At 38.9% G+C, this 14867-nt stretch overlaps 1 protein-coding gene across 1 annotated transcript; it reads right to left on the minus strand.

The window, feature by feature from the left end:
• Positions 1-1312: 1312 nt before the first annotated feature.
• pmt (phosphoethanolamine methyltransferase) lies at positions 1313-11093 on the minus strand. The gene is made up of 12 exons (XM_037675255.1): positions 11014-11093; positions 10232-10403; positions 9861-10016; positions 7891-8027; positions 7579-7730; positions 7286-7474; positions 5703-5792; positions 5512-5601; positions 3885-4007; positions 3640-3771; positions 1772-1888; positions 1313-1654 (listed from the first exon to the last, which is right to left on the minus strand). Exons 1-12 carry the CDS (start codon positions 11021-11023, stop codon positions 1544-1546), a joined length of 1479 nt encoding a protein of 492 aa, XP_037531183.1. The 5' UTR covers positions 11024-11093; the 3' UTR covers positions 1313-1543.
• Positions 11094-14867: the final 3774 nt, after the last annotated feature.

The raw sequence follows: 14867 nt of genomic DNA on the forward strand, positions 1-14867 counted from the left end.
ATATATATATTCAACTGTTATACTGTCAGCTGTTTCCCTCTTACAATGCTGTTACTGCTAGCATCACTCAGTTGTGAACAGCTCCTCAGAATGAAGAAGTCTGTTGGATGAACAACAAAACTTTTCTTTAATTTTTTGTTTTTTGAATCCATCCAGAGGACCAGACTTAACTTTTTTTTTTAGATTTTTCTACCTGGATTATTGAACATGCATCAGGATATTTACATTGCATTATTGTTATTTATTTTTGTTGTTGTTGTTGTTTCCGTATTCCCATATTATTGTTTTCCATTCCAAGGTTGTTGTGTGCCAAAGAACTGTTTTACAACAACAACACCTCTGCGTCATTTTCGTGCTTGTCATGAAAACAATGAGGGAAACAGCGCTGGACGCAGTCAAGGCAGGTAGGCTTTTTCTTTTCATATTTTGTTAATAAATCATACTATCAACAACAATGACATTACATATTGCACACACACGTATCACAATATGAACACACAAGAACATTTATTGTCCATGCTCCTTGAGTGAGTTCTGTACCTTTTAACTCAGTGAAGTGTAATCTTGTTTAATGTGACCACAGTGGAGGAGCTGGATGAAGTTTCAGTGTCTGTAGACAGACAGCCATTCAACATAGTCCAAAACGAAGGCTTCAGGGAGTTTGTGGCAAAATTAGATCCCACCCATGTTCTCCCTACTAAAATGGTACGTGTGGTGACATTGAAAAATATTAGAGTACTGTTGAAATAACTATTGTTTTTCATTTCTTTAGGCTGCTAAGGCTTTGACTGAGACCAAATATTACAAAGAGAAGACCAGCGCCGCAGTATAGAAAGTACCTGCTGTTAGTTTGACAGCAGACATGGGGACAGGCAGGTTACTTACTTGGCCATAACCTGCCAGTTCCTTGACAACACACGTCTGAAGTCAACTCTATTGGTGTAGGGAAATTCCCACGGGGACATACTGCACAAAATCTGGCCTGGGTAAAATCCTCCCTCATGGAAGAATGGGAAATAAAACCTAAAATTACGTGTTTAGTTACAGTTGGGGCATCAAATATGATTGCTTATGGCAAAACCCTGAAACTGTGCCATTTGCATCGCTCACACTCTGAACCTGGTTTTGAAGAAGGCTCTTGAACTCACCCGTCTGTCCTTCATACCAAGGCAAGGAAGCTGGTGACATATTTTAGAAGCAGCACAACTACCAAAGTTATAGTTAAGCATTCACACTATTGTGATCCCATTTATATTATCGTTGGTTACTATCATAGAGTATCTTAGATTAAACATAAATCATCCGCTGCCTTTCATGTCAGAGTTTTAGATCTTCTTGTTTAGCTGTACCCAACCTTTAAAATGATGCTACACACAATTAATGTGATGCAGTGCAATCTTCTGCAAATCTGACTGAGTTATAATTGTTTTAGTGTTAGCTAATGTCAATTAGCTGTGGCAGCCATTTTGAACTGGAATTACACCAAAGGGTTTTCAGCTCCAAGGATTGCTTTTATTGTCTTCTTCACTTTTTGTGCAATCCCTCAGTTCCTCGTTGCATGAAAGAGTCCCCATCGTTGGTCTCCACTTTTGGAACGTTCCAGTTTTTCTTTCCATCCATTAACTATTGCAAAATAGTCCTCTTCAGAAAATTCCTGCAGGGGAAAATGACCAATATGTTGAGAAAATTCCCCAAAGACAGCCTGAGAAATCCTATCAACACAACTACAAGTTAAACTTATCATAAGAGGATGCACATTGCAAATATTGACCTCAATAAATTCATGTTTAATGTCTTCTGCTCTCTGCAGCTCAGACTTGATCACTTGGATGAATTGGGTCGTCCGATCCTCCACTTGAACGCTGCAGAAACCAGCTCTCTGAATGAACTGCAAGGTGAGACAGAGGTTAGGTGGAGTAAAAACTGCACCATCTATTGATGGGACATTAGTAATGCATCACCAAAACGTACCACATCCTCCCCCCCAAGAAACTGTTCTTTGTTATACTTTTTAATCTCTGTGACTGTCACACAAAGTCATCAGTTCACCAATAGAATTCAAAACCATACTTCTAACAAACAAAGCTCTCAACAACCTAGCTCCATCTTATAGAGATCATATTGTTTCATATTTCCCTAACAGACTTTGATTTCAGACTGCAGATTTACTTGTGATTCCTAGAGTTTCCAAAAGCAGAATGGAAGGAAGATCTTTCAGTTATCAGGCTCCTCTCTTGTGGAACCAACTTCTTTCCATAAGGCTGTCCAGTTTTAAGACTGGGCATTCCTTTTTGATAACTCCTATAGCTAGGGTCAGCTTGGGTTTCCTTAGTTATGTTGATAAAGGCTTAGACTGCTGGCAGACAAATTTCCTCACTCTGCCGCTGTCTTTACTTGCTCTACTCTACCTGTTTGTATTTGTAATTATTTCTATCCTTAACATGTGATTTTGTCCTTCCTCCAATAGAAACTACACCTGGACCTGCCATTCTGTGTTTGTTCCTCCTTCCTGTCCTCTCAAACCCCGAAGAAGATTTGTCCTGAGCCTGTTTCTGCTTGAGGTTTCTTCCTGTTAAAAGGGAGTTTTTCCTTTCCACTGTTGCCATTGTGCTTGCTCAGGATGGGAGACTGTGATGAAGTGAAGATTCAATGCAATCTGCTGGCGTCCTTAGATAGATAACTTTACTAATTGACTTTTTAACGTATGTGAATGTTTCTGTTCAGTGCCCTGAGACGTCTTCTGTTGTGACTTGGCGCCATAAAAATAAACTGAATTGAACTGAATTACTTTGAGACTAAACACTGTATATACCTTTGATCTTTATGAGGGATTGATTAGGAGATGATTTAGTTTGAACTTTGACTGTATTGCTGTTACTTTGGTCATATAGTTCAGTGGACTTGATAGTACTGAAGACAAGTGCTCTGACAGCCATTTAGCTAAAACCAATCCAAAGTATCAGTGGTGTGACAGCTGTAACACCTCCTCTTAGGAGCACCTTCATCACAGCGCACTTTTCTGTGTAAAACATTAACAAACTCGCATGAATACTGGACACTGGAGTTACCCAGTTTTTAAGTGATGTGACTCAAATCTATATAATCTTTTTTATTTTATTTGTGAATTAATCGCAAGTTGAAATTTCCAGTTTCGTATCAGTTGAATTTTTGTGATGTGACAATAAATCAAACTGATGTATGTTTGTATAAAACATAAATAATCCAATAATTGTATCATTCTCCAACATAGCCTTCAAACATTTCACATTGCAAAGAGATAAAACAAACAAAAAATAATTACAGGTAATGCCAGAGACGTAAAAAATCACGACAGTTTTGTGGAAATCATATCAAAAATGATTGTGATGTTTGAGGAAAATATTTCAGGACAACAAAAGTCCCATATGCTTCAATAAAATTAAAAACGTACATTTAACTTAAACCAAAGAATGAGTTTTTCTTTTAAAAAAATGGATAAACTAAATATTTCTAATCTTAAATATTGAATGATATAGTTTACTGGTGTCAGAATGTGATCAATGGTGGTCAGATTCTGGAAAATATGATCAGAGCTTCAAACTCTCCAGAGTTTACTGTAGATTTTTTAAAATAAACTCTGAGGCTCCCCTGCAGGTTTACCTTGCCATACTCTGCAGGTGTGTACAGGACGTATTCTCTTTGTTTGACGTAAGCCTCGAACGCTGGAGTCCAGGGTTTCTCCCCACAGCAGTAATCACTGATAAGCAGCTGGCCGCCTGGCTTTAACCACGACTGGATGTAGTAAACCAAAGATAAGTTCACGATAAAGTGGGAAAAGCACAACACAAATCCTTATGTGGCAAATATGGGTTTTATTTAGATTGGAAAAAAAAAATAATACTCACATGGAATTGTTTAAAGAGTGCTAATTTGTCATCTATGTGCAAGATTGTATCTCTGCTGTAGATCACATCAAATGAGCCTTCTGGAAATGTTCTCCTGGTGGCATCAGCTACTTCAAACTGCACCTGAATAAAACAAATTCGAAACAAAAACTTATTTACACTTTTTTATAGGTGCAGACACACAAAAAAAACAAGTGCAGATATTGCATCTCTCTCTCTCCTTCAGGCTGTAGGTCCCACTCCTTTTGGAGCAGGAGCAGGTTTACTGGAGCCTCAGACAGAAAGGCATTATGGAGAAGCTAGTTCGGATTGTTAGTTCCATGTACGAAGGTGTTAAAACAACAGTCAGAACTGGAAAAGGCAACACAACAGCATTTGAGATTAAAGTTGGTGTTCATCAGGGTTTATGTCTCAGCCCACTGTTGTTTATTGTTGTGATGGATTCAGTTACCGAGCTTATTTAGGAGAGAAGTGCAGTGGGATATGTTGTACGCAAATGACCTAGTTGTGGCTGAAGTAAATCTCCAGGATGGTTTCAGATGGTGGTAGTAGGCACTGGAGAGTAAAGGTCTGAAAATGCAGTAAAAACAGAGCCCACGGTCTACTCGAAAGCTAACAAGACCTTAACAACCACTGATAATAAAGGAGATGTACTGAAGCAGGTCAAAACATTAGGGCAGGGGTGTCAAACTCACTTACAAAAGGGGGCCAAAATTAAAAACTTTTTCAAACTAAGGGCCGGTTTCAGAATCTACATTAACTCAAGTTAGATACCCAACATCTTTTCTTGGTTGCAGGTTCCTCAAGAGTTTGATTGGTTTCATTTGACATTCTCTGTTGCACTTTTGACATCATAAGCAAAGATTACTAAAACATAAAAGTAAAAAGGTATTTTATGTTGAAAATAACATCTTGGGGGACAGATAAGATGTCAACAAGGGCCACATTTGGCCCCCAGGCCTTGAGTTTGACACATATGCGTAAGAGTGTCTGGGGTTGGTGATAAATGCCAAAGGAAGCTGTGAAGAAGTTAAATGCAGAATTGATGTGGTGGGGCAAAAATTGAAGGAGCTGACAGGAGTACTTTGCAACAAAACAACGCCGATTCATATTAAAGGGAAAATGTACAGGGTGATGGTGCACCCAGTCTTGCTTTGTGGAGCTGAGGTATGGACATTCAAGAGAAAGGAAGAGGAATTCCTGGAAAGAATAAATGCGGATGCTACGTGGGATTATTGAAGTATCCCTCAAGGATAGATGGCGAAATGACAATATCAGAGAAACGCTTGTTGTGGCATGCATCACAGATAAGATACAGGAATCAAGAATGAGATGGTATGAGCATATGCAGCGAATGGAAATGCAAAGTGAAATGAAACTTTGCGAATGCAAAAATTTTCGGTCAATGAAGCAGGGGACGGCAGAAGAAGTGGTGGATGGATATGATCCAACTGGATATGAAGACACTCCATCTCACAACAGACTACACATGAAGCAGAGTAAATTGGAGAAGGAGAATCCATGTGACTAAAAAAGCAGATTTTGCATATTTTTAGACAAAGCGTTAATAAGTCTTTTAGGTTTCACTTAAACTAACAAAATAGGAGAGTATACACATTATACATACTGATGGCAGCTTCTCACTTCTCGCCCGCTCCATGGCGATCTCAACCATGTTGTCAGACAGATCCAAACCAAGAACATACACCCCAAACGTCTGAAAAACATCATAAAGCTCCCATTTTTATTTGGTTTCTGTAGTCATTCATTGAGTTATTGGCAGCAGCACAATCCAAAGCAGATTTTGTGGCTCTTTACCTTGGCCATGTAGAAGTCTCCTCCACCAATACCACAGCCAACATCCAGAACCTTCTGTCCAGGCTTCAGGTTCAGTAGATCCACAAACTCCTGTCAGTACATAAATAAATAAAAAAAGTTGAATCTTATTTAAGTGAGATTAAAACACACTTTACGTCATTAACAACTGGGAACCATCCAGCAATCCGTAATGTCAGTCTGTGGTTTATCAGTTTATTTATATGTATTATTGTGTTTATGCCATATTGAAGCAACCTTAATACCACTATACTGCCCCCACCGTGCTTCGCTGTGTGATTCTTAGTAGTCAGGGGATGAGCAGGGTTTGTAGTTAAAGATTTGCAATTTCTGATCACATAACTGTTATTTATGCAGCTTGAGTCCTTTAGATGTAATCTGACAAATTCAAAGACATTTTCCACAACCACTTTTGTTATGATGCATAACCATAACAACAAGGTGTTTTTTTTTTTTTTTTTACAACCGGGAACAGCTGATTAACATCTCAAAAGCTCAAATATTACCTCAACTACAGCCCCAAATCTCCAATGAGTTGAAAAGGAGGCTCCGTGGATGCATTTTCATCTACATGCCGGCTGTGCTCGAGTGCCTAACCACTGAAATCCTACGATCTCCAAAGGAGATCCTGGAACTGGCAGGAAATGTGGCTCGTGACAGCAAGGGGACAGGGATCATCCCCAGGTATCTGCAGCCAGCTGTCCACAGCTACGAGGAACTCGGGATGCTACTGGGAGGAGTGGCCATCGCTCTGGGAGGTGTTCTGCCTGGCATTTGGGCGGTCCTGCAGCCCGGGAGAACCGAGAGGCCAGCCGAGTCTGAATGGACGGATTGGACAGCATCTGCATCCAGTTTCTTCGAATCTTCCGTGGGACGGACCTGTACAAGAGATCCTTCCTGCGTACAGCCATCAGTATCATCTCTTAATGAAATGAGGATGATGAGTTACAACAACATTTAATTTCCCTTTAGGATTAATAAAGTATTTTTAACTGAATTGAACTGAATGGAAACTTGCTGCAGATGCATTCTAACTTTACTTAATATTTAACATTTTAAATCGTTACTGCCTGTTTAATATACTGTAGACCAGGACGACCACCGCAAACCAAAAAAGGAAGAAGCAGGTAAAAATAATTGATGGATGGATGGATGGATGCTCAGGGGGGCCACAGTTACTGAAACCTGCCAGAAATCCAGCAGTTATTGTCATTAACTAAGCTTGTTTTACAGTTTAAAATCTAGTTTTATTTAAAAATGAACCCATTGGTGGGCCAAACCGAGATCACCAGTGGCCTGATTTGGCCCCTGGGCCACCAGTTGAATAGCTCTGATATAGACTGAAATCACTCTGAGACAGATGAGAATCCCACTATTTTCCTTGGTGTTTCATAATGAACTGGTGTAATTAACATTTGTATATGAACCCTAATCTAACGGCTCTTATTAAAATGTTTCATTCAAAGATCTAAAATAAAAACTGGGAGCGCTTCTTTTTGTATTTAATTTTTTTACTCTCTAATCTCCAGTCTTGCTCCGAGCTCTGTTCTACACCATGTTCCTACCTTGGTGGTGCTGGGTCCACCTGTGCTGACGTAACCAGCTCCAAACATCTTCTCGTAGCGCAGGATGCCTCGGCGGGTGTACTGCTGGTTGTCCAGGAACTGCTGGAAGGTACCGAACCCGTTCTGTGTGTTTGAGGAACGGGGCACCTTCTGCAGCAGCCAGCAGATCTGATGTGGATTGTTTTTCATCTGAAACAGGAAGGTTAGGCGTTGAAGGAATATGGACGATGCGCAGCTGCAGATTTCTAAAAAAAGTGTCAAATTCTTAAATTAAGCCAGAGTTAAAACTTTACCTCAACGTAGGTTTGAACTTTCTTTTTAAACACAATGTCGAAACCAAACGTTTTGCTCCCATCTGGTGCCTCCACCTGTACTGACGTCACCAGGTGACTGTATTGGGCCTCGCTGCGGTAGCAAGTGGGGTTAAAGTCTCTCTTGCTGTCACCTTTAAAACAAAAGGAAACAAGTCTACTCCACTGAATTTGTGAATATACTCTAATGTAAAGCATCATGGTCCTGAGGTGTGTTTAGACTGCAGAAGCAAAACCTGAACTGTGAACCTGATTTCAGTACAAGAAAAAAAAGTTTTACTGTGGGTTTGGTACCAGAGCGATGGTTGCAGGACTCTCTGAAAAAGAGGAAACCAGCAGGCTGCAGCCAGTTCAGCATTTTCTCCAAACAGGACTGGAGCTCTTCATCACTCAGGTACATCATCAGCCAGTTGGAGAAGATGAAGTCAAAGCTAAAAGACAAATACACAAGTAGTGTATTTATGTGAGGAATGAGGGACAGATAAGAGCAGCTGAAGATTTCCAACACAAATGACATAAAAAAAAAGGATGTGATGCTTTTAATTTGTAACTCTCAGCCTGTTATCGTGGTTTTAAATATTTAAAAAGTAGAATTTGGCCAAGATGGTATGATTTCATAGAAAAAAACGTGTCCTTTACATAGCCTACATGAAAGGGAACTGTTTCATTTTTATTCTTTTTGTGAATATTAGAAATGAAGATACCACTAAAACTGGAACTGCAGCCGGGGAGTAGATGTTCTGTTACTGGGTCACCAACATTTATTAGTGTGAATGTTTATGAAGTATTCATTATTGTGATCCATTTTTCTTCTGATTTTCGGTGCAAATCTCGTCCCACACTTTTCAAGCTATTTCAACAAATCATATATAAAACATTATTGAGCTCTTTCAGAACAATCCTGCTGTGACTTTTGGCATTGGTGCAACTTTAACTTTTTGAAATATTTAGTCTTTTCTGACATTTTTTTTCTCATAGAAAATGAATTGGGTTCATTTTACATCCTTCAAATCTTTGGATCTGTTTACAACATTTTACTGCTTCTTTCACATTTTGTTCTGCTTCAGCTTCTTTCTGTTTCCGTGTGCAAATGTAAACTTTTTTCCAGCTATTTTCAACTACTTTCAGCTGCTTTTTCAGCTGTTTTGTTATCCTTTAAGCTTTTTTCTGCTAACTAAAACATTTTTGCGCTTCTTCTAACTTCTTTCTACTAATTTCAACTTTTTATGCTCTTCAGCGAATTTCTGCAAGTTTCAGCTTTTTCAGCTACTATAAACCTGTTTTTATACTAATTTGAGCTTTTTCAGCTTATTTCACATTTGTTGCATGCACTCATTTCAACTTTTTTTCCAGCCTAATTCATCAAAAAATGTGCTCTCTCCACTTCCTTCATGTAATTTCAGCTTCTTTCTGCCTTTTAGCTATTTTTCAGCAGTTTTTTTGTTGCTAATTACAGCTTTTTTCAGAGAATTTCCACTTTTCCATGCTAATTTTGCTTCTTTCAACAAACATGTTCTTTCTGCTTTCTTCTGCTCTTTTAAGCTTTTTATACCTTTTCAGCTACTTTTTTAAATAACATATTTAGCTAATTTAATTGTTTTCAGATAAATCCAAGGTTTTTGTGATAATTTTTTTCTTTCAGCCTAATTAACGTCTTTCTGCTAATTTCAGTTTTTTATGCTCCTTTCAGCTTTTTTCTGCTAGTTCAAGATTTTTCAGCTATTTCAGCTACTTTTTAGCTGTTTCATGCTAAATTAGCTTTTTCAACTAATTCCACTTTTTTTTTTTTTTTAGCTCATTTCAGCTTCTTTCACTTCCTTTTGGTGGTTTAAGCTTCTGTTTGCTTTTTCAGCTAATTTTCAGCTACTTTTGCTAGATTCAGATTTTTTAGTTAATTTCCTAATTTTTGGGCTCATTTCTGCTAATTTAAACCTAATTAGGTGTTCTTTCTGTTTTCTTTTACTTACTTAGTCTTGTTTTTCAATTTCAGCTACATTTCAAGCACGTTTTTAGCTAATTTCAGTTGTTTTTCAGCAAGTTCTTCAGCAACAAGCGTTCACACTACTTTTTCTCAGGAAATGCAATTTTTCTGTTTTTAATAACATTTAAAGTAACTGAAAGTTATTCATTACATCTTATCACACTTTTTGTTCATTGAATATCTAAATTATTTTATCGGGCAACAGCTTAAAGTAAAAGATTCACTAAAAAGCAGCTTCATCTTTGTTTTAATTGTTATTTAGCATGAAGCATCATTTACACACCTGAGTTGGGGCAAACCCAGCTTTGTTACGTCAGCTTGAATGAAGGTGGCGTTGCTATGGTGACCATTGTCCTTCCTGTTCTTCTCTACAAAGCTTTCCATGAAGTCCACAGCCGTCACGTGGGCAGCCACGGTCAGCAGGCGGCTGGTGTAACGACTGTAGAGGCACAGGGCAGTTTTCTATATAACATATGTAAAGTGCATCTCAGTCAACCAACTTCAGCTAATACATTTACATCAAGCTGCACTCTGAGCTGCAAAGAATGAGTTTTCCTATAATAAAACCCTTGCTAACAAACAACAAAACAAAAACAATAAGAGATAAAAAGGATAAAACGTCAGCTCAGTTTAATGAAGCTGTGTTCTCCTCACCCAATCCCCGCTCCCAGCTCCAGCACTCTGTATCCAGTCAGAGGAGGCAGCATGGAGAGGATCTCCGGCAGCTCCTGCTCAGTCAGCTCCTTGGCACGAGAATCCAGCATCATCTCCTCCACTGTGGCGGCCTTGGAGTGCTCCTTCCAAAACTCTGTCATGTTGCAGCGAACTGTCGAGCACGCAGACGAAAAGGGCAAAATAATGTGCGGAAACACAAACGATATGATACAGGACAACCCAACTAAAGTAAATCAAGCCATTGATAATATTGTGAAATAAATGCAGCTGATTAAATCTGCATGATCTTATCACACAACTCCAGCAACAAGTTACTGAAAAACTGGTTTTATGCCTCTCATGTTAGTTGGGTTTACCTCAAAGATGACTTGTGTTACAATAATTCAGTTTAGGGGTTACATTTTATTGTTTATTAATTATTTAACTGGTGTTTTCCTCAAAAGGTTTTCATTTGCAGTTTAAAAAAAAAAGAACATTTTGTGGAGATGCAGTCAAAATCCACAAACTTTAAGAAAGCATTTGATAAAAAGTCTCTATATGAAGATAGGCTGAAGTTTTAAAAGCAGCACCAATGAACACAAAACTCTTCTCAGTAATGCCAGAAGGAAGAAAAAAACAAGATAAAATGTGCTTTTATTTGCACATTATTTGGCAACATAAAATAAACTGAGATGAAATGCATGCACTCCCAGCAGGACGACAAACAATCCAAACTTTGGTGTCATGATTTGCAGCATGGCTCCATTTCCATTGTGTCGTACCTTTCTCCATGGTGCTCTTTGGCTGATCACAGAAACCTGAAAGTGACTCTACAGCAGCAGCAGCAGCAGCCCCTCCTGGACAAAGTGCAGAGTTCATCTGGTGCGCCCTTTAAATAACTTCGCACCAGTGGCGCGTGGAGGAGGTGGTCGGCAGGAAGGTAGCTGACCATTAGGATGCGCCCATTGCATGGGAAGGGGAGGGAATGCGCGTGAATAATCAAACCCGGGGACGGACTTCCCCTGACAGCGTGTCAGGCCCCCAGCTCGGCCCCGTCACCCTTTTGGCCCAAAAATCAGCTGTGCGCGCTGACGCGCTGCACGCGGCTTATTACGCAATGTTGCCTCATGCGAGGTGGTGTGGTTGTTCTGAGCGTTGAGAGTGGAAAACTAAAAACTGATAAGCAGATAAATAAGATAAAGGGAAGTTTGATTGAATGTGCACATTTTTGTCCGGAGCGCTTATTACGCAACAGTTAATTACGCATTCATGATAAATTGGGTCAACTAGGATGTTACCATTAGATATGGATTGTGTTTTGGTTTTAAATAAAGGCAAATCTTTGGTGGTCAAGTTGATAAAAAAAACAATAAAATTGCACATAGTGTGTGCTGTTTTACTTTTTTTTTTTTTAAATAATAAAAGTCAATTTACAGCAATATTATTTTACCTTTCAATAATAGAAAGTAACATTTTAGGTGGCTAAAATGTTTTATTGATTATTCTGGATTTATGATGCAACAAACTTGACATTTTCATGGCGAACTCTTGTTAGGGCAGGCCAATTTGTCATAAAATAGTCAGAGTGATTCTTCATTTTTTTCAAGTCAAAGAGGACAATTCTGCTGTCCAGAGTACCATTCTTTCTTTTTTATATCCTAAATGTACTAATGAAGACGTGTCTCGTCTTGTCTCTTAATTACTTGTTTAGATTACAACGTTTTAATTAGGTTAGATGTCTTTTTGCATTTATTATAGGTCTGTTTTGTATTTATTGTTCTGTTGTGTATCTGCACTGTGTTGTTTTGCACTTTATGTTCTGTGTTGCACCGTGATCCTGGAGGAAAGCTGTTTTGTTTCAATGCTTGTACATAGCTGATATGACAATAAAACCTCTCTGACTCTGGCCTGAAATATAATATTTATTTTAAAACAAATGATGTCATGATTCCCATTAATGTTTTCTGGGCTTTCCTGAAGTGCATTTTCTAATCTAAAATGAATTTGGAAGATATTTAAAGTTGAATTATTACAAGGACAGACTCTCATATCCTTGTCACCACTCACAAGCTTTAAAATAAAAATAAATAAAACATCTTAAAAGGGTTTCTTGTCTGTATCTTGAGTTTGAAGAGAAACGCGTGCATTTTCACCACCTGTTGGGTGCAACAGACCCCAACAGCACAGGACTGTGGAGGTGGATGTGTTGAGATTACATGTCACAACAACCTGCCATACACAGTTGAACCAGAACTATCTCCACATTGTTCAGTAGTGTCAGACAGCGGTTTGATCACTTTGAATGGGAAACATATTGAAGTTGTCACAGCTCTCTGCACTTCCTGAGTCCCCTGGTCTTCTTTCTCACACCTCTGTTATTGCATCATGAGCTGGAAATGTTGACAACTCACTTCTTCTACCTACTTGTGTCCTACATGAACTTGTTTTAGCCTCGTTATACAGATGTTTCATCAATTTGGTTGTATGGCTGAGCTGCACTTTGCACAAAGTGAATTTGCCTGTGAACTTTGTCCCGTGAATTCCTGCCAAGTTCTGCCAACAACAGATAAAACCATCAGAAAACAAGGCGAGTTCAGCTTACATAAAAGCAAATGTGGGATTAAAAATAACGTATTCATGTAAAGTAATGTTGCACTCTTTTCAACATTAAAATATTGAAACGAAACAAAACTACCCTGAAGTATTAGACTTCCTACATGTTTGACGGTGTAGCACTTTCTGCTGTTCCTTTTACTCACACATGATGGTGACAATTTGTCAAAAAAGGTGCAACAAGAGTGAAAAAAGAGGTTTCCGCTGATGAATATAGTATGAGAGTAACAATAAAACTTGTTTGTTTCTATAACCAAATGCTTTTAACTATATGAGAATAACCTGTACATAAAGGTTGAATGAAAATAGTGTAGTAAAAAGAAAAGAATGGTGGAGTGATGGTGCAGTGGTTAGAGAAGGTTGGCCTGTGATGTGAAGGTCCAGCTGCTCCCCTGGGTGCCCCAGATGGCAGCTCTCTGCTCCACACAGAGGGCTGTGGTAGATCGGTGGTCTGTGGTTGCATCAGGAAGGACATCCTATGTAAAAACAATTGCCAAGTCTTTGTGCGAGTTGATTCTCTATGGTGACCCCTGAAGAAGGGAGCAGCCGAAAGAAGAAGAAAAGTGTAGCCAAAAGAGCAGAAAACCTCAGAAGAACTCTGTATGTGACATAAACCATCCGGTCGAGGGTCACTTTCTTAGAATTACTGAAAAAGATTTTCTGAATTTGTTTCGTGTCTTCACTCTGTCTGAGTTGTGTGTGCAAGCACTGACTTGTTAAAGTTGTCTCTGACTCGTGTGCAGTCTTGTGTGTCGGCGTGTTTGACTTGTTGCACACAAAGTCCACTGTGCCGAGACTAAAGCGGATGAGGTCAGCCCGTGTCATCAGCTCCTGCCGACAAACAGGAGCTGAAAAATGGCCACAATGTTTCCAGCACATGTGTTTGTGATGTGTTTATCTTATCTTTTAGTGCTGAAAGGGAATTGGTGACTCATTTCTGAACTAATTTAAACAAAGTGCGGTTTACACCAAGTTTGTTTATGTCCACAGGTCTGTTGTAGTCACAGCGCATTAGAAGTTCCTGCGGCTGTTTTAAGTTATTGTTAGTTCAAGAACTGACCGTTATATCTGAGTTCAACATGAGTCTGTCACAAGAAGAAGTCAGCAGCTATTGTGTTCAGATGATTTGAAACATTTCTATCGCCATGGCGACCAGGCAGATGCTACAAGAACAACAGAAAGAAAATACAAAACCCATAACAAGATTGATCAGACTGATGGGAGTCGGCATTTACTTTAAATCAAAATATGAAAACAATTTTACAACCTCTGTAAAAGAAAAACAGGACAAAATCAATTTGCAACTAATTTAATTTAAAGGTAGTCGTTGCAAAGTCATGAAGACCGGAGAAAAACAATCAAACCAGAAACTAGGACACAGTTTCCACACAATTGGTGGCTCTTGTTTTTATTTTTGTTTACTTACGGAAACAGCAAAGATGACTAAAACTAGGCCAAACGTTAAACTATATTTGTTTACCTACACACAGCCAGCCTGAAGAAGGTCAACTATGTGACCATCATGTTTTGTTTACATTGAGCGTGGACCCACATTTCAAAACTGCATTCTGTACATCTGGAAAACTACCACAGTAAACCTTTTCAAACTGTATCTTTTAGTAGAATTCAGCATTCAGAATCTTCAGTTTCTGTACGCAACATTATTTTACTGATTCGTGGGCATGACTATATTCATAACATGATTAAAAAGAACACTTCAACACATTTGGGAGAGATTAAAGCAGTGCAAGAAGCAATGATGGCAACAAGAGTTGGAAAACAAACATACAAATGAGTTCATGATGATGTGTTTCTGCAGGACGTGGAGCTTCTGCAGAATCCTCCTGGATGAAGTGTGAAGTACCGTATTTTTTGGACTAGAAGGTGCACTTTGGACGCTGGATTATTGAGCATGCATCAGGATAAGGTGCACTTTAATTTTCTCAAGAATTGACAATGAGTCTTATAATCAGGTGTGCCTTATGTATTAACTCTGGTTGTGCTTACTGACCTTGAATCGATT

The sequence above is a fragment of the Nematolebias whitei genome, chromosome 4, assembly GCF_014905685.2.
Source record: "Nematolebias whitei isolate Nwh7 chromosome 4, NemWhi1, whole genome shotgun sequence".
Lineage (NCBI taxonomy): Eukaryota > Metazoa > Chordata > Actinopteri > Cyprinodontiformes > Rivulidae > Nematolebias > Nematolebias whitei.